The sequence below is a fragment of the Microcaecilia unicolor genome, chromosome 1, assembly GCF_901765095.1.
Source record: "Microcaecilia unicolor chromosome 1, aMicUni1.1, whole genome shotgun sequence".
In the NCBI taxonomy this organism is placed as follows: Eukaryota; Metazoa; Chordata; class Amphibia; order Gymnophiona; family Siphonopidae; genus Microcaecilia; species Microcaecilia unicolor.
The window spans coordinates 272,542,815-272,570,344 of NC_044031.1; the positions used below are offsets into that span (position 1 = coordinate 272,542,815).

At 43.5% G+C, this 27,530-nt stretch overlaps 1 protein-coding gene across 1 annotated transcript in view; it reads left to right on the forward strand.

Moving 5' to 3' along the window:
* Nucleotides 1-27,530, forward strand: part of LOC115472384 (nephrocystin-3-like) — a 228,543-nt gene that overhangs the window by 149,704 nt on the left and 51,309 nt on the right. The window contains exons 18-21 of the mRNA XM_030206641.1: nt 4,874-5,038; nt 14,243-14,340; nt 15,895-16,017; nt 23,572-23,761. Of these exons, the coding sequence (XP_030062501.1) occupies nt 4,874-5,038; nt 14,243-14,340; nt 15,895-16,017; nt 23,572-23,761 (576 nt within the window). The remainder of the gene's footprint in view (nt 1-4,873; nt 5,039-14,242; nt 14,341-15,894; nt 16,018-23,571; nt 23,762-27,530) is intronic.

Below are 27,530 nucleotides of genomic sequence, written 5' to 3' on the forward strand. Positions count from 1 at the left end.
TGGAAGAGAGTCCCATCGAATGCAAAGACATCGCGACTTCAGACTTGAAAGCCCAAAGAGAACTCTGATGTTTAAGTATGGACTGTGCATAAGGTTTAAATTGAAGGGGAAATGGAGGTTGAGTGCATGAGACTGAAGGAGGCCTAATGTGGGGTGAGCTGGTACGGTGGAGGAGGGTGTGTTCACATGCTGTATAATTGAAGATGGGGGTACGTGTGAAGTGGGGAGACGGATCTGGGTGGGGTGTTGGCCTTCGTGGCCTCTTTCTTCTTGTTACCCATGCAATGCCGGAGGGTATTGTCTGGTGAGTGGATGACAGAGGGGGAGGGAGGGAGGGACGACGAGAGTCAGAGGGGATTTGGGGGGGAGAGGGGATGGGTACACACCTTTCTTAGAAAATGCTGACAGAACAGAGTTGGTAAATGGTGGGCTATAAGTTTTTCACTTATAACATAAAGGGCCTAAATTCTCCTTATAAATGACACGCCCTTTGGCGTGAATTACGTCTTGCGCAGCCACATGTGGTCTTTCTACAAGAAACTCATCTCTTAAAAAAGCATGAGAAACTATTGTATTCCAAATGTTATCCACATGTGGTGTGCGCTTCAGATGTCTTAGGAGTTAAAAAAAGAGGGGTGGCCATAATGTTTCATAAAAATGTCACAGTGCAGATCTTGCATACTAGAAGAGATAAGGAGGGAAGATTCCTCTTTTTGCATATCATGTTGGAGCAGGAGGAGTATACACTGGTTAGTGTATACGCGCCCAATGACAGGCAGGAGCATTTTTTCTTGCACCTTCAGAGAGAGCTGCAGGCCTTTGCTAGAGGGAAGGTGATCATGGCTGGAGATTTTAACGCGACCATGAAGCCTGGCTTGGATAAGTCGACTCCTCCTGCTCCGGCAGATTGTAGAATTGCTAGAGCATTAAATAACCTTGTTGAGGCGATGGGGTTGTATGATGGGTGGCGATTGGGAAACCCTAGAGGGAGGGACTTTACTTTTTACTCCCAAGTGCACCATATTTACTCCAGATTGGATTATATTTTTCTTGATAAAACGTTATCTGAAGGGGGGGAAGAATCCGATATAGGCCACATCACAATATCGGATCATGCCCCAGTTTGGCTTGTTGTTCCTTCCCTGAGGGAGGAGGAGCGAGATAAAAGATGGACATTTAATAATAGCTTGCTGCAGGATCCTGAAACAGTAGCCAGTTTTATTCCCATACGAAGAGAGTATTTTGATAACAATCTGGACTCGGAGCCTACATTAGGTACTGTGTGGGACGCATTCAAGGCAGTCTCTAGAGGACATTTTATTAAATGTGCCAGTCAGAAGGCCAGAGTACACCGGGAGAGGCTGGCACAATGTATGGATAGACTGGCTATATTGGAGGACAAATATAAAACATCAGGCTCAGTAGCAGACTATCGAAAATTACAAGAGGTGAGACTGGAAATTGCGGGGCTACATGAGGAAAGCTTGAAGTTTGTGAGTGCAAGGATGAAACAGGTTCACTATGCTTGCACTAACAAACCTGGACGCTTGCTGGCTACCAAATTGAGACAATTGAGAGCGGGATCGGCACATTTAAGAATTAGAGATGCCGGGGGTGTCATGAAGCATAAATCAGTGCAGATCAGGGATTCCTTTGCCCAATACTATGAGAACCTCTATAGAGAGGATGCCGCTGTACAGACTGGGGAAATAGAAGGGTACTTACAGACAAGGGGGCTACCAACTCTCAATGAAACACAAAAGAGAGAACTGGAGGACCCAGTGGGGATAAAGGAGGTGATAGAAGTGGTAAAAGCATTACCAAGGGGAAAGGTGCCAGGAATAGACGGCTTCGCAAATGAGTTCTTTAAGGCATATGTGGTGGAGCTAGCGCCTTACCTGACGATGATAATCAATGCTGTCAGAGAGGGGGCACCTTTCCCTAAGACAATGATGGAGGCATGGGTAGCGGTAATACCAAAGCCTGGCAAGGACCATACAGAATGTGCCTCATATAGACCCATCTCAATCCTTAATACAGATGTCAAAATCCTGGCCAAGGTGTTAGCTAACCGGCTGGGGAGGGTACTCCCCTGCTTGGTCCACCCGGACCAAGTGGGATTTATAGCCAAGAGACAGGCCATGGACAACATACGCCGCACAATAGATCTTATATACATAACAGAAAAAAACACGGCCCGCAGTGCTACTCGGTCTGGATGCGGAAAAGGCGTTTGACCAGGTGCACTGAGGGTATTTAGATAAGGTCTTGTATAGGGTGGGAATTGGACAGCATTTTAGAGCCTGGATCCAGGCCTTATAGTCTTTGCCGAGGGCTTGTGTGAGAGTAAATGGGGGGAATTCAGTGACATTTGCCTTGGGGCGCGGAACCAGACAGGGGTGTCCGTTGTCTCCATTACTATTCGCTCTGGCAATGGAACCCCTGGCAGCAGCTATTCGTGAGAATAATGATATTACTGGAGTGCAGGTTAGAGGGCAGGAATATAAAATTGCGCTCTTCGCAGATGATGTGCTGCTGTCATTAACGAATCCACTGGTTTCTTTGCCTAACCTAATGAAAGAAATAGGGGAATATGCAAGGGTCTCGGGCTACAAATTGAACGCTAGCAAATCTATGGGCTTAGCTGTGGGAGTTCCACGGGGATTGATGGAGACACTGAAGACGTCTTTTGCATTTAAATGGGAGAGTCATGCATTATGTTACCTAGGAGTTAAGATTACGAGTGACCTATCAGAGTTTTTTGAAGCTAATTATCCAGCTCTGAAGAGGGAGGTGCAGAAAGACTTAGACAAATGGGCAACTATGGGATTGTCTTGGTTCGGGAGAATCGCGGCGATTAAGATGAATATCTTGCCCCGTCTTCTATATTTATTCCAGGTACTTCCATTACGGGTACCCCGAACCTTCTTATCAGGGCTCCAGGATAAGTTGATCCGCTTTATCTGGAACCAGAAAAGACCGAGGTTATCAGGAGCTCTTTTATATAAAAGTAAAAGGGTAGGAGGGTTGGGAGTGCCGAACTTGTTCTGGTACTATTGTGCGGCACAGACCAGAGCGGCGGTGGACTGGTTCAGGAAAGATAGCTATAAATTGTGGATTGATATTGAACAGGATTTAGTGGGATCACGGAAGTTAGCCCACTTGATGTGGCTTCCTAACAAATATAGGGGCAGAGTTGACATGTTCCCACCTACGGTACAAGCTATGTTCTACTATTGGGATCTTATGTTTTCAGAACGTCAACCGCCGCTATCTGGCTTAGCTCCCATAGCTGACAATCCAATGTTCGAGCCAGGTATAGGAAATACTACCTTCAGGAGATGGGCAGAATCTGGGCTGGACATGTTAGGTCAGATGCATGTAGAGGAGAAAATGGTCCCTTTTGTGCAGCTGGTGGATGATTTTGGGATCAGGGATAAGGACTACTATGCCTACACACAGGTACAACACTTTTTGACAGGCCAGGCTTACAGAGGAAGTCTGAAGCGGGAGACACACCCATTGGAGGAAATATGTGTGGACTCTAAGATTGAGCGAGGACTGATATCCTTCCTGTATGCACACTTGGTGGCCAATGCCAGACCATATGTGAAACACAGGAGGAGGTGGGAGCAAGAATTACAATTCACTTTACCGGAGGCGGGCTGGGTGACATTGGAGAAAAGGATTTTGAAATCAGCTCGAGCAGTGAGTATGCAAGAGAATGCTATTAAAATATTTTATAGATGGTATCTGATGCCGGTTAGCCTGCACCACATGTTTGCTAGAGTGCCAAAGGAATGTTGGAGGAATTGCGGGGGAGAGGGGACTATGGGGCACATTTGGTGGTCTTGCCCCAAGGCAAAAGCCTATTGGAAGGGGGTACAAGCTCGTACTCAAAAGTGGGTTGGCAAGTCTGTGAGGTGGCATCCTCTAATTTTCCTACTTGGGCAGCGACCAATAGGCCTTACGTCAGATCAGTGGCTTCTGTTGAGAGGATCCCTGCATGCAGCTCGTTTGAATTTAGCACAACATTGGAAATCACCATTGGTACCTTCAATGGTGAGGTGGAACACCAAAGTGCGATATATATGTGAAATGGAGAGATTGACGGCCCAGAGAGCCAAAACTTTGCCTGCATGGGACAAGGGGTGGGAACCCTTTCTAAAAATTTGTTCCGATTAATTGGTTTGAGTCTAGAGCATTCGGAAAGGTGTGGGGGGGGGGGGGGGGAAGGGGAAGTAGAACAGGGGAAGTTATAAGTATAAAAAAGTAAAAATTTTGAAGTAGAATTGGTGTTTATTCTAACATTGTTAATGAATAGATGGTATTACTGTTACTCATGGAAAGCTTGTGGGGCAATGTGCTATTGTATATTGTTGAACATAGAGTGGTTACTGTATCGATTTTATAATGTTCAATAAAGACTTCTATAAAATTTTAAAAAAAAATGCTTCTCTAAGGATCTTCTCTGTAGAAACTGTAGATAGCAAGCCTCAGGTTCTTTGTGTCTATGAGGAAAATCTTTAATGAATCTGTCCAGTTAAAAAATCTGCTATGAATACAGTTGAAATGTGTTTTTGTAGTTAAATTTCTTTTGTGTGTGTCTTTTTGGGTCAGTTTGTATTATAACTGTTATATTACCACACCACTATGTTGAATAAACATTTTTCCTTCTGTATTTTTGATTTTAATATTATATTTTTCAATGAGCATTTTATTTCAGATCTTTCTTTGCTAATGTTTATTCTCCAACGTGATCATTTTTCTGATTGTCTTTAAATCTGTCACATATAATTCATCTCTGACTTTGAATAGCCCAGTTACAGCAGTCTCTGTGAATATTACTGAATAAGTGCTTTTTGTTACCTAGATGCTTTGTCTGATTAGCGTCAGCCATAATGGATTGAGTGAATCTGAGCTCCTGGAACTTGTTCCTGGGCTGACCTGTCCCATATTAACTTCCTTGGTTCACAGCCTGCTCAAGATGAGCGTGTTGTCATATGGTTGTGGACTGCTTAAGTTTCAGCATCTTCAGGTAAAGTATGGCATTTTTGTTCTTCTCAGCAAATATTTGATTATTCATAAAGTAATAAGCATAGGACTCTATTTACCAGGGCTTTTTTTGAGGGGGTACTTGGGGGTACTGAGTACCGGCACCTTTTCCACTGTCTGCTAAAATTGACCCATGGACCCCAAGTTTTAATTGAAAGAGCTCAGGCTCTACATACCAATTCTGCCTTGTCATAGATTCTGTGACTGGTTGCAAGGGGCCTGGCTATTGTGGGATGGGTCTATCAGTGATCACCTCATCCCTGAAGGGTGGCCTAGCATTTGAGTACCGGCACCTTTTTTGCTAGTAAAAACACACTGCTATTTACTATAGTTGTGAATTCCATATAAGCTCCTTCATTCTCAGTGGGACCTATTTGCTAATTATGGGAGTAAATTTATAAGGAGACGCCTAGATTTAGGTGGCAAGTGTGCATATAAGTGCTAATGTTGTAGTCATTTGTATACATATATAAAGACATATGTATCCAGATTGTCATTTATGCTCAATTCTGAGTCCCTGCCGATCTAGGATGGCATGTACTTTTCAGATTGTTATTCACATGGGAGGAGTTTGAGTAGAGTATGGGCAGGGCACACTCTTAACACATGTAAATTATAGAATACTATGATTTATGTACCTATTTCCCTAGTTTAGCTACGAGCATTTAGACCAGCTCTATGGCTGGCATAAGTGTTTGCACATAAGATACGTGCATATTTAACCTGTTAACACTCAATTCAGTAAAGAAAAGTGGATATCTACTTTTCTTTATAGAATAGGTTCTCAGTTGGCACCCTCTATGTGCCTAACACACATTAATGTGTATTAATTCATGTTCTTATGTTAAGGCAACTTAGTCAGTAGATCCCATAATGTTATATATGTAAACACTTCTAAGAGGTAATTTTATAAAGTCATTTTCATGTATTTATGATTTATTGTGCTTAATGTGCCATCTTTCCAACACGGAACAAGGCAGTTTACAAATCAAATGAGAAGCGCCATTTTTGAATAGGAAAGAGAGAGAGAGAGAAAAATGTAAACAATCATCAGAGATTATAACGAGAACATACAAGGTAGCATTCACAGCATACCTACCTATAGTTATCATTTTCATCTATTGAACGTTGTTTCTTGATTTACCAACGAACATATATTTGACATCTGTGGAAGAAACATTTGTAACATCTATCCGGGAATGAAAATAAGATAAGTTAAAGACTATACATATATATAAAGTACTGGAAAGATGTGATTTTGAAAGAACTATTATATGTCAAAGTTGGTAATTATTTTTGTTCCAGTGGTAAGGTTGAATCTCATTACCTATTAAGAATTGAAGTTATATGTTAATAAGTTATAGATTGTGATATTAGTAATATGATTGAGAATTGATTTGTAGAATTTAGGCTATAACATAGGACAATAAATTTAAATTAGCCGATAATTAAAATTGAAGACCAGGATTGTTAGTATACCTATTAGTTAGGTACATCCTGGGTAAAAGGACAAACTGCTCCCAATTCCGCCACCAAAGACTTTACAGAACTGAGGGGTTTTAAAGCTATCTTGAATCTGTGAAAGAATAATTCAAGGTGAAGATTGGAGGGGAGGACATCCAGAGCAAGGGGGCCTTATAATAAAAAGCCCTATTTCTGGTAGAATCATGTCTGGCACGATGGACCAATGAAAATATGAAGGTGATGGTTGTTTAAAGACTGTAAAACTCTAGATGGGGCCACTTATGCGAGTAAATGACTTGTTAGAAAATACCATCTGGCTTAAAAGTACTTTACTAGTAGAGAAGAATTTGGGCAGAGCTTATATGGACTTCACAACTATAGATTATAAATTATGCTATTCTTTATCGACTGTGAAAGACTGATACAGACAAGTGGGTTATGTCCTCCTGCCAGCAGATATAGAGAGAAAGGGAAGAAAGTTCAGAGCTGATATCACTTCCTTTATAGGAGCTGGTGCTGCGTTCCACTCTTCATTTCTCCATCTTCAGCAGATGGTGCACACATGTGGTCTGGTGCACAAGTTTGCTAGGCCACAGGGCAGTGGTCCTTGAACCATTCTCTCGTGGAACAGCCTCCTGGTCTCTGTGGAGCAAGATCATGGGCTCCTGGACAAAAACATATCAAATGTCATTAAATAAAAATAAAGAGCTTGCAGGCTGATTTACCTAGTTGAGCAGGCTCCTAGTGTAACAGTCTGTAGTCTGATTCTCCTAGTTGAACAAGATTCCCAGCTCCCAGGCAACAGTCTGTGGGCTAATTCCATTGACTGAGCAGGTTCCTAGGGCAACCAGTTTGCGTACTGATTCCCCAGGTTAAGAAGGTACTTGTGGGGTCTAAAGCACATATTACCATGCCTCCATAGAGACAGGCAATGCAGGAACGTAGGCACAAGTAACAAATTATAAACCACTAGAAATGATGTGAAATTAAACATTCCTTTAGACAGCGATAACCAAGCTCACCGTAGGCCAAAGAAATTCTGGCATGAAAGAACATGAGGCTCAGATGTTATTATAAAAATAGAAAAGTTGTTTATTAACTATACTGGCAGTAATAATAGCAATGCATATCAGAGACACTGCACTTAAGTAGAATTACCCAAAATGATGGTATAACAATGAATTTATGTATCTGTCAAGGCAGGGCAAGGAAAACACACACTAGCTCCTAGTTCTAAATATTATAGAACACCTGACTCCCAAGGCACTTAGAGAAAGCAGTTCAACCTTGACAGATGACATCACTCTAACCCAGTCACGGACTCTGGATGCAGGAGTAGTCAGGGAGCTGTCATAGACAGAGGCGCCATAGCTGGGTTAGCAAGTATGTTTCTCCTCTTGGGAAGGCAGCGGCAGGAATCCCAGGCGGGGTCAGCAGATGGCAGCTCTTCCCAGGCAGGTCAGCATGCAGGCGGGGGGGGGGGGGGGGCCTTTTTTAACGAGCCATTAGGGGGTTGCCATCTCAGCTGGCTAAAAGCCAGACTTCTTGCTCTGTTCTTTACCCACCATCTTCTCTGTCCTGATGTTGTTTGGAGCCCTTCTTTTACCTTTTCCTGAGGAGTTGCAGAGTCATGAGGGACCACAAACCCAGGTTCAGGTGCCATAGCTGTTTTTCTCTTGTCCATGATGGTCCCCAGCTTGATAAACAAAGTTGTTATGAACAATTGTGTGTTAGCCTTGATGTGTCAGCAATGTTCTTGAGACCTATTACAGGAACAAGCCTCTGCATAGGATCTGACATGGTCAAAGTCTGTAGAAAGTCAGGTTCATATTGTAGAATAGTGTTTCACTGTAGTGCCTGTTTTGCTCCTACATACCAACCAGTAAGTGTGCTCCCAGGGTTCCAGCTTCTGGTTATGCAGGCTCACAAGACTCTGCCTTCTGCTGCTTCTAGAGAAAAAAGGCCTTATACCTGAGTTTCCAGATCTTCAAGCATAATCCCTCCTATAGAGTCTAAGTTCCAAGATGGTAGCTGTGGATGTAGTACCCTTGGTAAGGTTGCACATGCATCTCCCGCATTTTGCTCTTCTCTCTTGTGATTTCACAAAGCTATTTTTGTCTCTCAAGGAAGCAAGTGGTTCTTCACAGATTTCTCCTGAAGGGTTCAGAGCAAGGGATGCCCTCCTAGTTAGTTTGCTTCTCAGCTGTGAGCCTTTTAGGTTAAAGGAGAAGTCCTTGTCTAGGATGGCTAACACAGTAACAGTGGGCCCAATGGGGCAGTCAGTGTAGCCTTAGCTAAGCTGGGGACAGTCAGCTGACTATGCTCGGGCAGTCCTGGATGCTACCTGAAGTAAGTCTATGCAGGAGACATCGGTTTGTGCAACTCCATAAGCTGATGTGAACATGTTAATACACTATTCTAGCCTTCAGCTGCTGGGGGAAAGTAAACTTTTTTCTAAAGAAAGTAAATAAAAGTTAGAGGAAAAGACGTCTCAAAATTAGTAGCTGAAAGTTAGGGAAAAGATGTCCACCTTGATAAAATACAAGAAATTGCAGAAAGAGGAAGACAGACAACAATATCTGGAAAAGAGAAGAGAAGCTGGTAAAGTAGTTAGGAAAGCAAAAATGCAAATGGAATAAAAAATAGTCAATATGGTAAAATAGGGGAATAAATCATTTTTAGATATGTCGGTGATAAGGAAGAAAGAGCCATGTGAGACTCAAGGGTGGAAGGGAGGAATATGTAGAACTGATATGGATAAAACAGAATTGCTTAACAAATATTTCTGTTTTGTGTTCAAAGATGAAAGGACAGGAGCAGGACTGCAGAAGATAAACACAAATAGAAATGGAAATGAGGTACACCTTGAACAATTTTCAGAAGACTGTGTTTGTGACACCTTTGACTAAAGGTAGACAAAGTGACGGGGCCAGATGAGATACATATGATGGTACTGAAAGAACTTAGGGAAGTTCTGAAGGCTACGCTGTCTGACCTTTTCAATTTAAAGAAAAATTGTTAGGATTAGGAGTTGTCCAAGAAGACTGGAGAAATGTGGATGTGGTTCCTCCATAAAAGCAGAAGTAAGAAGGAGGTTGAGAACTACTGCTGGTTAATCTGACTTCTATGATGAGTTAATTAATGGAAACACTTCTGAAACAGAGGATAATGAGGGTTCTGGAATCCAGTGGATTGCAGTACCCAGGGCAGCATGGTTTTAATAGACAGATATGATTCGTTTCTTTGATTGGGTGACCAGAGAGTTGGTTTAAAGGAGAATTTAGATGTGGTGTACTTAGATTTTCGCAAAACCTTCAACACAGTTTGGCATATGTAACTTATACCAAGGGCACTCAGTTTATTTATGGGCCCTAAAGTAGCTGACTGGGTTAGAAACTGTTTGAGTAGAAGGTGACATGTGGAGGAACTGAAAGAAATCTCAATGAACGTGGAAGATGTACTGAGCCAAATTGACAAGTTAAAGAGTGATAAATTACCTGGACTGCAGGATATTAAAATAACTGAAACACGAATTTCTGATTTGCTGCTAGTGATCGGTAACCTGTTAAAGTCATCTGTAGTACCTGAGGACTGGAGAGTGGCCAATGTGATGCCAATTTTTAAAATGGGTTCCAGGGGTAATCTGAGTAATTACAGACCGGTAAGTCTGACTTCAAAATAGTGGAAACTATTATCTAATATAATAAAACGCACCCTCAACGTTCTGAAGCCACGTTCTGTGAAGCCGGAAACTTGAAGTCGGAAACTTGAAGCCGGAAGCCTGAAGCCTTGAAGCCTGAAGCCTTGAAGCCATCTGACGTCACTCCCCAGGCTGAGGCTGAAGGGTTCAGCCTGCGTCTCTGCCCCGCCCTAGCGACCAAAACAAACAAATCCGGAGCGAAACGTCAGGGAAGGAGGCGGCGCCCCGACGTCTACCCCTTCCCTTCGCTGTGTTCCGCCTTCAAAACAAGGCGGAACACAGCGAAGGGAAAGCTAGACGTCGGGGAGCGCCGCCTCCTTCCTGACGCTTCGCTGCACGAACCGCCACGGAGGTAAAGTTAAAAGAATAAAAAAAAAAAAAAGGAATGCAGGATGCGAAGGGGGGGGGGGCATGGATGCGAGGCAAGGATGCGAAGGGGGGGGAGAGCGGGCGGGCCAGGCTGGACATGGGAGAGAGCGTAGCATGGATGCGAGGGGGGGGGGGAACATGGAAGGACGAGAGGGGACTTGCTGGAAAAGGATGAATGGAGGCGGCAGGGGACAGAGGAGCATGGATGGGCATGGATTGGGAGGGCAGGACTCAGGGAGAGAGGGAAATTGCTGGATAGGGAAAAATGGAGGGGCCAGGTGACAGATGAGCATGGATGGGCATGGATTGGAAGGGCAGGACTCAGGGAGAGGGGAATTGCTGGATAGGATGAATGGAGGGGACAGATGGGCATGGATGGATATGGATGCAGAGCAGGCCTCAGGCAGAGAGGGAAATGCTGGATAGGGAAAATGGAGGGGCCAGGTGACAGAGGAGCATGGATGGGCATGGATTGGAAGGGGCAGGACTCAGGGAGAGGGGAATTGCTGGATAGGGATGAATGGAGGGGACAGATGGGCATGGATGGATATGGATTGCACAGCAGGCCTCAGGCAGAGAGGGGAAATGCTGGATAGGGAAAATGGAGGGGCCAGGTGACAGATGAGCATGGATGGGCATGGATTGGAAGGGCAGGACTCAGGGAGAGGGGAATTGCTGGATAGGGATGAATGGAGAGGACAGATGGGCATGGATGGATATGGATTGCAGAGCAGGCCTCAGGCAGAGAGGGGAAATGCAGGATAGGGATGAATGGAGGGGGCAGGTGACAGACAAACATGGATGGCCATGGATTGGAAGGGCAGGGCTCAGGGACAGAGGGGAATTGCTGGAAAAGGATGAATGGAGGGGGCAGGGGACAGATGGCCATGGATTGGGAGGGCACGGCTCACACTCTCTCTCTCTCATATACAATGTCTTTCTGACTCTCACTCTCACACACTCTGTCTCACACTGTATCACATTCACTCTCTATGTGCCACACAGTCACTCACACACTCGCTTGGTCTCATACACTCACTCAAACAGAGAATCTGTGTCTCACACACACTCTCTCTCTCGCCCACACACACACACTCTCACTCACACTGTGTCTCACATACACACTTGCACACACTCTCATTCTCGCACACACTCTCATTCTCACACACACACTCTCTCACAAACACACTCACACCCAGACTCACGCTCTCTCTCACACAATCACACTTTCACTCTGACTCTCAAACAGACACTCTCACCTACACTCTCCCAAACATACACACTCCGAGGAAAACCTTGCTAGCGCCCGTTTCATTTGTGTCAGAAACGGGCCTTTTTTACTAGTAAAGAATAAAGTTACAAAACACGTAGGGAGGTCTTGCTTCACCAGTTTGTTTCATTTCTTTGAAGGCATGAATAAACATGTAGATAAAGGGTGATCCGGTTGATATAGTGTAGCTAGATTTTTAGAAAGCTTTTGACAAAGTTCCTCATGAGACTTCTAAGAAAATTAAAGAGTCATAGCATAGGAGGCAATGTTCTGTTGTGGATTAGGAATTGGTTATTGGACAGAAAACAGAGGGTGGAGGAAGGTGAATAGTGGAGTGCTGCGTGGATCTGTACTGGGACTGGTGCTATTTAACATATTTATAAATGATCTGGAAGTCGGATCAACGAGTGAGGTGATTAAGTTTGCGGATGACATGAAACTATTCAAAGTTGTTAAAACGCATGCGGATTCTTTAGAATTGCAGGAAGACCTTACGAAACTGGAAGACTAGGCATCCAAATGGCAGATGAAATTTAATGTAGACAAATGCAAAGTAATGCATATTGGGAAGAATAATTGGAATCATAGTTATCTAATGCTAGTTCCACTTTAGGAGTCAGCACTCGGCACTCAAGAAAAAGACCTAGGTGTCATTTGTAGACAGTACTTTGAAATCTTCTGCCCAGTGTGTGGCGGCGGCCAAAAAAGCAAACAGGATGCTAGGAATTATTAGGAGAGGGATGCAAAATAAGACTAAAAATATTATAATGCCTCTGTATCGTTCCATGGTGAGAGCTCACCTTTGAGTATTGTGTTCAATTCTGGTCACCGTATCTCAAAAAAGATATAGCAGAATTAGAAAAGGTTCAAAGAAGAGCAACTGAAATGATAGAGGGGATGGAACTGCTCCTGTATGAGGAAAGGCTAAAGAGGTTAGGGCTCTTCAGCTTGGAAAAGAGACAGCTGAGGGGGGGGGATATGATCGAGGTCTACAAAATCCTGAGTGGAGTGGAACGGGTGGAGGTGAATCAGTTTTTCTGTCATTCAAAAAGTACAAAGACCAGGGGACACTCTGTGAAATTGAATGTAAATACTTTTAAAACAAATAGGAGGAAATATTTTTTCACTTAGAGTAGTTAAGCTCAGGAACTCGTTGCCAGAGGACGTGGTAATGGAGGTTAGTGTATCTGGGTTTAAAAAAGGTTTGGACAAGTTCCTGGAGGAAAAGGTCCATAGCCTGCTATTGAGATGGACATGGGGGAAGCCACTGCTTGCCCTGGGATCGGTAGCGTGGAATGGTGCTACTAGTTGTGTTTCTGCCAGGTACTTGTGACCTGGATTGGCCACTGCTGGAAACAGGATACTGGGCTGAATGGACCATTGGTCTGACCCAGTATGACTGTTCTTACGTTCTAATTTCCTTTCCTTCAGTAATGCCAGACCAGTCCAGAACCCACCCAGGGAAACTGTGAAAGCTGAGAATAAAAACAGTGAACTCGTTGCACATTTTGGAGTTACTTGGTATTCATTTTACCCTTAGTTTCAAGTTTTATCTCTGATTTACAGCCCATGGAGAGACAGTTTTGGCTGCATCAGATTTGGTTCTGATGGTGTTTTGGAAGCTCAAACAAAACCAATTTTTTTTGTTTTCTTCAATGGTTTTTTTTTTTTTAATCTTGGGTTCTTAGCTTTGACAGAGGTATACAAAGAGTGGAAGGCAGCACCAATGTTTTGTATACAGGTATTCCATCCTATCTCTCCTACCTTATCTCCTCCTGTATTCCTTCCCACTCAGCTGTTCACTGTTCACCAATGGAATCAACAATCATTCTGCTTTTTTCTTTGTTGCCCTGTCTCTCTGGAATTCCCTCCCCTCAGTGATTCATTCGGAACAATCCTACTCCCTGTGAGGGTTGAGGTTTGACTGGACAAACAGCATGAGATTTGTGTTTTCTTCCTTTTTCTGGAAATGAGCTTTTCTCTTCCCTATCCCTTTCCTGTCAATTTATTGTAGTTCTTTTCTTATTACCTTTTTAAAATTAATTTTAAATTGTGAACCACTTTGATTTGAATTTGAAAGGCAGTATATCAAGTTTTATTAAACATAAGTGACCCCCTAGTGCCCCATATTCATTATTCGTATTCGACTGAATACGAATAATGCATTCAGGGCACCAAGGGGCCAAATATTCGGTACAGTCTTAACATAAACATCACCCATGTATTGGTCACTTTGGGGCCCATTATGTGTTGACTGTGATTGTTTGCATGCCTTAAAAGGAAAAGGAATATGAGAAAAATGAAGATTTGCCTTCTGTCTTTGGCAGCAGTGTTTTGCTATGACAGCAACAAATGACAAACATAATGCTGAGTTCTGTTTGCAGGCTTGGGAAGCCGTGAAACTGGAATATATGCAAGAAGGAGAAACAATTATTTATGGATACAGAGAAACATTAATAAAGTATTTCACCAAGCAGCTGAAGTAGGTCAAGCAAATGTCTTAACTGTCACAGAAAGCATCTTTATATGTTGTCTGATGCTTGCAGGCTCTTTACATAACAAACATGTTTTTATTTCCTATGCCTTAATTGCTTGTTGTTAGTTTCCAGCCTGAGGTAAACACACTTCCACCTCTAGCCTTCCAGCACTGCTCGGTTGCAAGATTCACCATTCTCAGAAACTATCTTCTTATATGAGGGTCTGAGATGGTGGCACCATGACACCATTATCTTTAAGCACCTGACTTTCCTCTATCTCTGCAGTCGAACGACAGCAACATGCTGTTACTGAAAAGTCAGAGCTGGGGATTTCTGCATTTCTGGTTAGCAGATGGTAGTACCTCCTCTATGAGTGATGTGGAGTTATTCCTTCTTTGTGCATGGTGAACATGCATCCACCACAGCACTCCTAACCCTAGTCATCCCAGTTTGGAGACCCTAAATCAGGAAATGAATCTTGGTCTCCCATTGAACCCTGTCACTTCTGGGTCACAGTGTCAGCCCTGCAGGTTCGTGTTTAGTGTGTGAACTAAAGAGCTGCATGGGAACCGGGTTAGCGGGAATACCGCAGTTCCCGCAAGAGTCCTGTGGGAATCCCCTCTAGGTCCATGGGACTCCTGCTGGGATGAATGCAGGTCTTGTGGGGTTTCTGTGGAAATATAATGCCGGGCCAGCCTACCTATCTTTTCCTTGCGCCATGGCAATTATACTGGCACTAAAAAAATTCATGGATATGGTTGATAGCATTAAAATCCCCATAAGCACTGAGAGGGGAAGTTATCAACATGGACAACTGTTAAGTTGAGTTATTTTACCACAAATTGGGTTATTTTAGCACAAGGGATGGGAGGAGATTACTAGCCGAGGACAGGCGGGGATGGAGGAGATTCCAGTGGGGACAGGCGGGGATGGGTTAGATTCCAGCGGGTATGAGTGAAATGTTTGTCCCTGTGCAACTCTTTAGTGTGAACACAGAGATCATCCAGTGTTATCAAGTCAGGGATGTGGCAGTGCTAAAAAAAAAAAAAAACCACGTTGGATTAGCAAAATGAACTGACTCTTTAACCTTGATAATCTGAATCTGTACTGCATGGGGCTGTAAGATATTTCTTTTTTTCTTTTCCATTTGTATGCTTGAAAATACAATTTAAAAAAAAAGTTATTGACCACACATAGCACAGCTCTTTAAGAAGTACTTGGAAGAACAAAAAAATGCCATATGGGGTTAGACGAGTGGCCCATGGATCCCATCATACTGTCTGACAGTAGAAAATCCAAGTCACTTAAAAGAAGTACCCAACAGATTCTCATGGGGAAATCATTTTTGATAATTTAATCCTAGCTATTCCTAGTAAAAGGTGGCATTCATGTGAATTTGTGAATTCTGATGAATCATGTGAATCACTGATTTGTGAGGAGAGCAAGACTGTGATCTTTCAAGAAAGGCTTTTTGTTTTATTGTTCACATTTCTATTTTTAAAGAGGTTGCCTATAATAATTTTCTAAAATGCATGTTTTTTTATTGCTTTCTTCGCTAGCCGAGAACGTGTAACCTGGAGGAGTTCAGATGAACTCCCCTGGCTCTTTCAGCAGCTGGGGGAGAAGCACAAGTTACGTGAATGCCTGCTGAATCTCTTTGTATCCCAGAATCTGTACAAAAGGTAAGAGAGTAGCTGGGGCATATCCCCAGTCAGGAAAGCCAGCAGGGCATTTTGAGATCATGCTTTATCACCGGTATTTATCTTTGGCAGTGTGGACAGTAATAACGGCAGACTGGATGGATCAGTTGGTCTTTTTCACCTATCTTATGCTACAGGGGCAGTTCTACAACAGGGCACCTCCATTTATAGTGCCCCGATAATGTGGGATGAAAGCCTAATCGATATGCACATTTGGATGTCCAGTATTAGTGTATTAAGTGCCTCCATTTACACCTGCTATAAATCTGGAAGAAATATTGGTGCCTAAATGTAGCAGGCGTGCAGGAAACTTACAGTATTCTGTAAGTTGCCCATCTAAAGGTATGCCTCGCCTATGGCAAACCCACGTGAATTACCTCCCCCCCCCCCCCCCCCCCCCCCCCCCCCCCCCCCCCACTTACAAATAAGTACTATGCTGTTTTGAGTGCTTATTTGTAGGGCTGCGCTGCAAATATGTCGGCCATGACTTTCACTGGGGGTTGTGGCTGCCATTTAGGAATTGGGAATGGCCTCAGCAGCAGCGACTTGCTCCTGCTTAGGCCATTTCCAGTTCCAAAATGGCAGCCGTGGTGTCCCGTGAGACTGCCAGAGAGGTTGCAGCTGCCATTTTGGAATTTGGAATGGCCTGAGTAGCAGCAAGTCGCTGCTGCTCAGGCTATTCCCAATTCCAAAATGGCAGCCACGACCCCCACCCCCGCGAAAGTCACAGCCACTATTTTTGCAGCGCAGCCAACGGGGCAGGAGCAATTTGGAATGCTCCTCCCCTGAAGACACCACTGGACCACCAGGGCCTTTACCAAGGTAGGCCCAGAGATGGCCTATGGGGGTGGAGCGGAGGAGGGGGAGTGGTGGAGCGGCCCGGGGGTTGGAATGTATTTTCTGTCAGAGGAGGTAGGGGAGGCAGGCTTGCAGTGGTGGTGGGGGGGGGGGGGGGGTCAGTTTTGGTTCTGGCCAGAACCGAGCCACGGATTCGGTTTTGGCCATAACCAAAACCACAAGTTTCAGTCAGCCTCTGTAATCTTAGCCCATTTTTCTTTGCAGAATTGCTTTAATTCAGACACAGGCTTAGGTTTTCATGCATGAACTGCTCGTTTCATGTCCTGCCACAGTATTTTTATTGGGTTCAAGACTTTGACTAGTCCAATCCAAAACTTTAATTTTGTTTCTCCTTAGCCATTCAGATGTAGACTTGCTTTTGTTTTTTGGATCATTGTCTTGCTACATAACCCAATTACAGTTCATCTTCAATCATAGACAGAAGACCGGACATTGCGTTGTAGAATTCATGGTTCTTTTAGTAATGGCAAGTTTTCCAGGTCCCCAGATAACAAAGCATCCCCACACCATCACACTGTTGCCACCATGTTTGACTGTTGGTGTGATGTTCTTACTCTGGAATGGTGTATTTGCTTTACGCCAGGTATAATGGAGTCTGTGTTGTCTAGAGTTCCACTTTTGACTTGTCTGTCAATAGCACATTATCTCAAAAGGCATCCAGGTGTGTTTTTGCAATAGCATTGGTTTCCAGCTTGCTATGTACCCATGAATTCCATTTCCCCAGTCTCTGTCTTATTGTGGAGTCACGAGCACTGACCTTAGTTGAAGTTAGAGAGGCCTGCAGTTCATTGAATGTTTTTCTGGGATGTCTTGTGACTTCCTGGATAAGTTATCACTGCACTCTTGAAGTAATTTTACCAGGCCAGCCACTCCTGGGAAGATTCAGCACTCTTCCAAGACTTCTCCATTTGGAGATAATGCCTCTCGCTGTAGTTTGGTAGAGTGCTAGAGCTTTAAAAATGGCTTTGTAATGTAACTGATATATTTCATCAACTTTTTTTCTGATTTCTTCTGGAATTATCTTTGATCGTGGCATAGCATACTTGTAGAATCTTTGCTGCAGTCAAGCCTGGATGTGTTCAATGTTAGTCCAGGACAGCAGAGTCAGTAAACTACTCAGGTTTATTGTCAGAGTAGAACAGTGAGCCATATAAAACAGGTGGGAAAGAACAGGCAATAACAGATAACTGGATATGGATCAAATATAAAATTATCTAAATATTTATCTACTACCTAAATAGTACCTGGGGAGTTCAGGAACAAGATATAGCTGCCACAGGTTATGAAATGTAACTGTTCACAGGATCTCAGGAAAAGAAAACCTTCTCTTTCCACTCACTTATCTGAAATTAAAACATATTACCTTACAGCTTAAGCTAACAGCATTTTGTGGGAAGAAGAAAACCGTTACTTCTGATACAGCTTTAACAAAAAAAGACAATTGCCATCTGCTGGCCAATTAGGAGAAATGCATGTCATCGGTAAAATAATTAGGAGAAATGCATGTCATCGGTAAAATAATTAGGAGAAATACATGTCATCAGTAAAATAATATAGTTCATAGGCTTAGAAACCCACTGTTTCGTCATGGTTGATTGAGTAACTAAGGAAGCAGTTACTTTTTATATGGGTCTTGCTAACTTTGTTCCTTAAATAAATGAAGTAATAATTTATAAACTGTGGTACATGTTTACTCAGTTTCCCTTTGTCTAATATTACATTTTGTTTAAAAATCAGAAACCATTCAGTGAGACATATATGTGGTAACAGGGGAAATCAGGAGGGGGGGGTCAAAACTTTTTCACATCACTGTAATTGTTAAGAATGTGCGGCCCAGAATTTTTCATTTTAGTTTAGTTTCCCATGTTGTATATAGGAATTTTCGTTTTGTTTGTATTGGTTTATTTTTTTTCTCACTTCAAGGGCAAATTTGTAAATATTGTACTCTTTGTGCACTATTTTCCTAAACTGCACACGTTTTGTGAAAGAATGCACTATTTCTGATGCAGGAAAATGCTAAATGTTAGAGGGTTTCCAACTTTGGAACTTAATCTAATCTTGATCTTAAAACTAATTCAAATCACCAAAAATTGTGAAAAGAAATATATATATATATATATTTTTTTAAATCTGAAGTCATGTGTATATATCAGTTATTGGCTGTAAGAAAATACATTAAAAGCACTAATGTTGTAAAAAACAAAACTCTATATGGCAAGAGTAGGTAAAGATCGGGTGCAGTCTCAATAAAACAAAAAACTGTGCTCTTGCCGATAAGTAAAATGACACCACTGCCGAAACAGGAAATAGTCTACTAGTACATGTATTGTATATTCAAGGAAAGCTACTAGTGTTAGAAATATCTTCTACTGGCAGGAAAAGTGAAGAAAAAAGGAAGCGCTAAACAGTACAACGTAAAGAGATGATTAAACAGCTGTGATATCATGAGAATACATGGTGTATAGGAAACTAGTAAATTGTTAATCAGGATGCTGAAACTAGACAGGAAAAAAGACTGAAGAACAGTTGAATAAATAAAATATAAAATAAATAATTAATAAAACGTGGCTGGTGAATCAGATATGTCGGGACGTCAAAAGAAGGACAAGAAAATGACAACACAAAGGACTGCTATATATTTAAAAACACAACTGATAAATCTTCATATACAATCTCTCTGCATAAAATTGTCTGCATAAAAAACTAAATGTAAGAAAATTTGAGGAGTCTTACCTTTGCACGTGCAGTATAATTACTACTACTACTACTATTTAGCATTTTCTATAGCGCTACAAGGCGTACTGGTTCGTATGTGAAACAGCAAAACAGTCTGAAGAACCCAGTATCCGCAAGATATAATGCAATGCTAATGTACGCTGTGACATCACAATGATGTAAATACTGAACTCCTTGCTTAAACACACAGTGTTGCTTCTCAAGAAGTTATAGCTGCTAATGCACTATAAGATTACCAAAGAAAACCAAACGTCTTGGTGTCAGCAACAAAAGATGCGTTATACGAAATAACCAAGAAAAACCTAAAGATAAATTTTCAGTAGTTTTGCATGTCATTTAAACATGCACCAAACCATCCAGATTTTCAAACTTAAGATGCACCCAAGTTTACTTTGAGATTGTGCTATAAAATGGATGGTTGTAGGGAATGCATGCCGTTTAAAAGCATAACTTCTTGAAAATTGTGGTGCTTATATCTTTAATATGTTCCTCCTATCCATATTAGTGTACTGGTGGATTTCAGCAGGCAAGGAAAGGAAATAAATGTAATATTATCTTATTTTATTTGTTAACCTTTATCGCCATACAGTCTACTGGACCAATGTGGCAACCACTCTTCTTTATCCAAATAAATAATGAAATGGAATATTTTTAGTTAGTTCAAGGTCCACATTGAGCGCATAGGGCTGATTTTCATGTGTAGTTCCTCACATTGTGTTTTATTCCCAACTCATCTTTTGAAGTTTACCCTTTGGTCTAATCACAAGTCACAAGCTAGCAACACAAGTGTATCAGACTGAGTAGTACAAATATTGTCTTGATGTTATGTGTTTTATCAGTGTGGTCTACTGCTCAGGGATGTCTGATGGCATTTATTAATAAACACACAAACAGGCTATATAATTTGCGAGGCACTTTAATAAGTCTTATACTAGACACCACTCAGAGCTAGTTCATTTGTTTTGGTTAGAAACTGCAGTAAGAAATCATTGTTACTTACAGTTATGCCTTTTATATTCAGCTAATTTCTGTCAATGGTTCTAAGCGTATTACAAACAAGAAGACTAGATTATATATCTAGGAAATTACAGATTAATAGAAGGTAAAAGATGAACCAGTAGCAAATTTAATGCTGTCTTAGTAGAAGATATTTTTGAAACAGGACAATTTTGATAGTTTTTTTTTTTAAAAATAGCATAGCTAGATGAGAATCTTGTCTCACCAGGTAGAGTACACCAAGCACTAGCAGCTTGATAAGAAAATAAAGAGGAAAACACTTTCACAGGTGAAATAGCTCTCAGATTTGCAAATGATGTCCTTATTAGCTTTACACTATCTCTCTATATAAAACGCACCTCCAACATTCTAATGAAGCCTCACTTTCCCAACATTCTAAAGTGAGGCGGCTGAGACCACTTTTTTGCTCCATGAGTGTCTGCCCCGCCCACACGTCAAACGTAATGACGTCGAGGGCGGAGCAATGACACTCAGCAAATAACAGCGCTCAACCTAAAATGACGTCCCATTAGAAGGTTGGAAACACACTATCCGCCCTTCCCAACTTCCCCCACCCCCCAAAGTCGCCGACCATCACCAAAACACCCCCCCAAGGTTGCCACCGCTAACACACGGAACAAAACCCCCCCCAGCACGTCCCCCACCCACCAAAGTCGCCGCCCGTCACCAAAACACCCCCCCCCCCAAGGTTGACACCGCAAACACACTGAAGCCACACCCCAGCAAACACCAACCCAGGCAGAGGAGGAGTAGAATCGCTCCAGGTTTCACCGCAAACACACGTAACACCACCCCCCCAGCAAACAACAACCCAGGTAGGGGGAGGAGTAGAATCGCTCAAGACTGCTGCTAGGGGCATAGCCATGGCCGACCCTAGACGGGCCCTGCCAGCTCACTTTTCCTCCACCGCGACAGCGCCAGCCCCAGCTCCCATTGCTGGCCACTGCTGCTTCTCATGTTCAGCAGCAGGGCCGGTGCTAAAAACAAAAAACAATCAGCTGACTAACCTGAGTGCAAACAACAAAAAATGTAAAAACAAACAAAAAAAAACACAGCACCGCAGGCAGCCTGAGCCATTGGCTGCTGGCTGTGCAGGCTCCGCCCGTCTCTTACGTCACTGCCCCTACGTCGCTCGGGGGCAGTGACGTAAGAGACGGGAGGAGCCTGCACAGCCAGCAGCCAATGATTCAAGGCTGCCTGCGGTGCCGCGTTTTTACATTTTCTTAAACATTTTTTGTAGTTAGTGCTCAGGACAGCTGAGCGCTTCTTTTTATAGAGCCAGCCCTAGTAGTACCAAAGATACAACATCAAGTGGCAGGGCGGCCCGGAGGAGGAGAAGGTGGGTGTGTACCAGGCAGGGGGAGGAGTCATGAAGATCGCCGATCAAGAGGCAGGGAGGGACAGAAGAGGATGAGGTAAACATCAGTGCTAGCAGGCAGGGGGAGGAGTACCGAAGAAAGGGATCAAGTGGCAGGGAGGGCTGGAGGAGGAGGAGGTGGGGAGAGAGAGGGGGGGGCCCCTGGCAGGGAAGCAGGCAATGAGGGAGGGGGGCCACCCTGGCACACACTCACCTTCACCTGGCACACACTCTCCTTCATACACACACACTCTCTCTCTCTCTCACAAACACACTCACTCTCTGTCACTAACACACACTTAAATCTGGGAGGGGGAGGGGAGGGAGGCGCCCCACCCTGGCACACACACTCTCTCTCTCTGTCACAAACACACACTTGCACCTGGGAGGGAGGGGGCCACCCTGGCAGACGGGGGCCACCCTGGCACACACTCTCATTCTTACACACACTCACATTCCCATACACACACTCTCTCACAGAGACACTCGCACACAGTCTCACTCTCTCACACTCACAAAAACATACACTTGCACCTGGCAGGAGGAGAGGGAGGGGGCCACATCTGAGGGAGGGGGGCCCATCCTGCCACACACTCACTCTCATTCCCACACACACTCTCATTCCCACACACACACTCTCTCACAAACACACTCACACACTCACTCTCTCACAAATACACACTTACACATGGCAAGGAGACAGGGAGGGGGCATCTTGCAGGAGGGGGGACCATCCTGGCACACACTCTCTCTCTCAGAGACACTCGCGCACAGTCTCACTTTCTCTCTCCCAATCACTGTATCTGTGTGAAACACACTCTCTCACACTCACTGTGTCACACATACGCACTTCCATGCACATCACACACACACTCATTCTCACAGACACACTCACACCCACACACACTCACTCTCTGTCACACACACACACACACATTCGCACATTCACTCTCTCTCTCACTCTCTCAAAAATACACACTCCAAGGAAAACCTTGCTAGCGCCCGTTTCATTTGTTTCGGAAACGGGCCTTTTTACTAGTTACACCATAAGATGCAAGAGAAGTTGGTTTTCTACTTGTTAAAGTGTGACAGAGGAGCATACTAGGGAATGGATTCTTTATCAGTTCTGTGGAAGTCACTTGCGTCTGGGTCCATGGCTGTACCAGTCTCTACAATCTGAGGTAGGCAAGTCTTACTCCCCAACACGGCTCTCTTCTGTCACAGAACAGCTAGCCTTCTTTTTAATGCTGAAACTTAGTCAAATAAAAAGAAGCAGACCAAATGGCATTTGTAAAGAGACCTGCCTGGGTCATGACCAGGATATGCTGTAATTTATGCAGGTTGCAACTAAAACTAGCCAAGATAAATTATACAGAAAATATCAGAGGAATATCTGGGGGGGGAGGGGGGTTGAGGCTTTATTTGCTTGAACCACTTTAAAATTGAAAATAAATACATTAATATATGCGCTTGTTTAAAGGTCATAGGAAAGGTTTGTGTTGATTCTGTTTCAAGAATATTTTTTATGCTTGGATTCACTTATTTCCACTTTTCTTTGTTAAAATTAGGGGACATTTTGCTGAATTACTGAGCTACTGGCAGTTTGTTGGAAAGGATAAAACCTCCATGGCGGCAGAATACTTTGACTCTCTAAAGCGGTATGAAAAGAGCTGTGAAGGAGAGGAAAGCATGACCTCCCTAGCTGATCTATATGAGACACTGGGGCGGTTTCTCAAGGACCTTGGTCTTCTCAGTCAGGTATTCCTATAAAAATCATTGTGAACCCAATAAATTCTGAATGGTAACCACATTAAAAGAGGTGTGTGGCTTAGTGGGAAAAACAGTTCAGGTAAATTCAAATGTCTGCGAGTGTCAAGCTTTGTGACCTCTTTAGGTATGTCTCCTTATTATTCCCAGGGAGAGGAGCATGTGGTACAAGACAGTACTAGCAGAAAGAAATAGGGAGGAGAACATGAGATGCAGTGGGTGAGGCGCGTGAGGTGCAATATTTATTTATTTAGTAAACTTGATTTCTACTGCCCTACAAAAATGCACCCAGCAACTGACATAACATACAAATATAAAAACATAAAATTGAATTTAACACTCCACTTATAAATGGGTCATCCAAACAAAACCCAGCTCAGAGCAGATGTCCCCCAAACATTCCATCCTAATGTCCTCACGTGATAAGTACTGCTTTCATTGATTATTGTTACCAGTAGAGAGACGGAGGGAGAGAAGCATGAGAATGGGGTAACAAAGAGAGGCACAGAGGGGAGCGTGGAATGCAGTATCAGGGAGAGGAGTATGGTATACAATACCAGTAGAGAGGCATAATGGGTGACCATTGGGAGAGGTGCAGGGAAAGGGGAGCATATGGTACAATAAAAAAGGAGAGGCATGGCAAGAAGAGCTTAAGATGCAGTAGCAGGAGAGAGGCATAGGAAGAGAAGTATGAGGTGCATTAGTAGAGGAAAGTTGCAGGAAGAGGAGCATGGGATGGGGATAGCAGGGGGGAGAGGCATAGGGAGAGGAGCATGGGATGGGCAAGTGAGAGAGGCAGAGAGAGAGAGAGATGTGCGTGGGGTGAGGTCCGGGAAAAGGAACATGAAATATGGTAGTAGAAGAGAAGCACCGGAGGAGGAGTGTGGGATGGAATTGCAAGGGAGAGGTGCAAGGAGAGAGGTGCGGGATGGGATAGAAGGGGAGAGAGGCTCGGAGAGAAATGTGGGTGAGGTGCAGGGAGAAGAACATGAAATGTGGTAGTAGGAGAGAGGCACAGGGAGAGAAGCATGGGATAGGATAATGGGAAAGAGGCTTAGGGAGGCATGAGATGGGAACAACAGGAGAGAGTTTCAGGGAGAGAACCATGGAATGGTATAATGGGAGAGAGGATTAGGGAGAGGACTATGGGATGGGATAATAGGTTCAAGGAGAGGAACATAGCATGAGATAATGGAAGAGAAGCTCAGGGAGAGGAGGGTAGACTGGGATGATGGAAGAGAGACTCAGGGAGAGGAGCATGGGCTGGGATAACAGGGGAGAGAGGGTCAGGGAGAAGAGCTTGTGATGGGATGGGATAGCAGGGAAGAGGCACAGGGAGAGGAACATAGGATGGGATAGCAAGGGAAGAGGAGCATGGGGTGAGGTCCATAGAATAAGAACTTGAAACCAAAACTGCCACTGAAACTGTATGAAAGTTTTCAGCCCAAAATGAAATTGCTGCCAAAACTCATCATGTGGTTTAAACTGAAACCAAAAAATTACATTTGGTTATATGAATGTGAACTAATGAGAGCCACTGGGTATAGTCAGAACTTGCAGTCTGCATCCTTTTGCTAAACCCATAGTATCCAAGCCAGAATATAATTTTTGTAAAATTCGTCTTTATTAAACATTGTGCAGTACAAATAGAGAACAATAGCAACCACAAACATGTGAAAAATATTGCAGTCACTCCAAAACCAACAGAAAAGAACTTACAATTTTCAACAATAGAACAGTAGAACCTACACCTAACCCTTCCTTACTAATCCCTGTACTGTGTGAAAGAATAAAAGAGACAGTCACCCAAAACCACTCCCATATCCGTTGAAAGCATTCTCCTTGCACTGAGGCAATAACAGAAATATTAAAGCGTTCCATAGATAGAAGGGCCATCATCTGAGTTCTCCACACTGCCACTGTGGGCGCTAAAGGCTTATGCCAAAACAGTAAAATGGCTTTCTTAGCCATCAACACCAGTCGGCAAAGAAAGCTGCTCAAGCCTGGTGGAGTAGACCAAGATTTCTGAGGGGCATCAAAAAGTAAATGCAGCTCCAAAGAAAGATTCTCGACCATTGTGCGGCAACGCTTTGAAGAATCTGTTGCCAAAAGGACTGAATCGGAGGACATGTGCCCTAACATCACCAGGCTGTGATGACATTTAGGACAGTTACCAGAAGCAGAAAAGGCAGCCCTGTGGTCCCTATGGGGAGAAATATATACTCGGAACAAACTTGTATTGAAGCTTTCACAAAGTCACATTAACCAATTGTCACTGAGTGCTGTGCAAGCACTTTTTGACCTGAGACTCCAAAATTTCCACTGACAGATCAACCAGCCACTGCCTGGCCAGACATGAATAGTCAGTATTCGCAGTGGTATTTTGGAGATATCTTTGATAATAGACCAGAGGTACTCTATTTTGTGAACCCAAGGTGAATGCATCATTGAGCATCTCTTGAACATCCTCACACAGGTGCTCCCAGGGCAAGCTGTGGACATAATGGTTCAATTGTACATAAGCAAAACGATCCATGTCAGGTAACAAAAAGCTAGTTTGTAATTCCAAGAATGGTTTCAACTTTCCCTTATCTTTAAGAAGCTGCTAAAGATATTTCAGTCCTTTAGTCTCCATCTGTGAAAAGCCCCAGAGTCAAAACCAGGAAGGAAGTCCGGGTTGCAACTTATAGCAAGAAAGGGAGACACTGCTGCTGAAAAGTGATGTCTGCTCAAGCAGAATATAATTTAAATAACAAAAGACCATATTTTACCTCCAAGCAAAATAGCCTTCCACACATATGGACTGCAGCTAATGAAAACTAAAACTGAAAGCCATGGTGCTTTTACAGTGGCTGACTTCATGCCACACTCAGAGTGACAGTTGACATCGTAACTCCACAGTTTAGTTCCTAAGGAACTTATCATCTCAAATTTACAGACTTAAATTCCTGCTGTAAGTTTGTATCAAAAGCATTTATTTGGAGCAGGATCATAACAGCATTACTTGCAATCATAGTACAAAACAAATACAGAGAGTAACTCCCCCCCCCCCCCCCCCCCCCACACTTTCTAGTGGTATAGTTAGGTCAGGAGCAACACTCCAGTCACAGCAGCCATTTTGAGAGCAGAGCTGGAATGGTCAGTAATAATGAGCCTCATCTACACCCCTACACTACCAGGGATTGTAAGATAGGATGAGGAGGTATTCTGGGTCTGGGAGGAGGGGCAATTCCTGTTCTGGGGGAGGGGGATGGAGATATGGGACAAAGCACAAATTTTCAGCGTCTACCGAAAACACATGGTCCTTTTCATCCGAAGCCAAAAACGTGCAGAAAATTAAAATAACTTTTGCCCAAATCCAAAAACCAGGCAGAAGGATTTTGGACCAGTTTCAGTGCCATAACCAAAAGCAAAATTCCGTTGGCTCCTAATGAAGTGTGGTAGTAGGAGAGAAGCACAGAGAGAGGAGCATGAAATGGGATAGCAGGGAAAAGGCACAGGGAGGGGTGTGTGGGATGGAATAATGGGTGGAGAGGCTCAGGGATAAGAACATGAAATGGGATAGCAGGAGAGAGGGGGACAGGGAGAGGAGCATGGGCAAGATGTAGGAAGAGGAACTTTTAATTTGGTAGTAGGAAAAGTACAAGGAGAGGGATCTTCCTGAGTCGGAATACTGCCCTGTGCAACCCCCCCCCCCTCCCCCCAGTGCCCTACCCCACCCACTGTGCCATGGTCTCTACAGGAGAGAAAATGGAAGGGG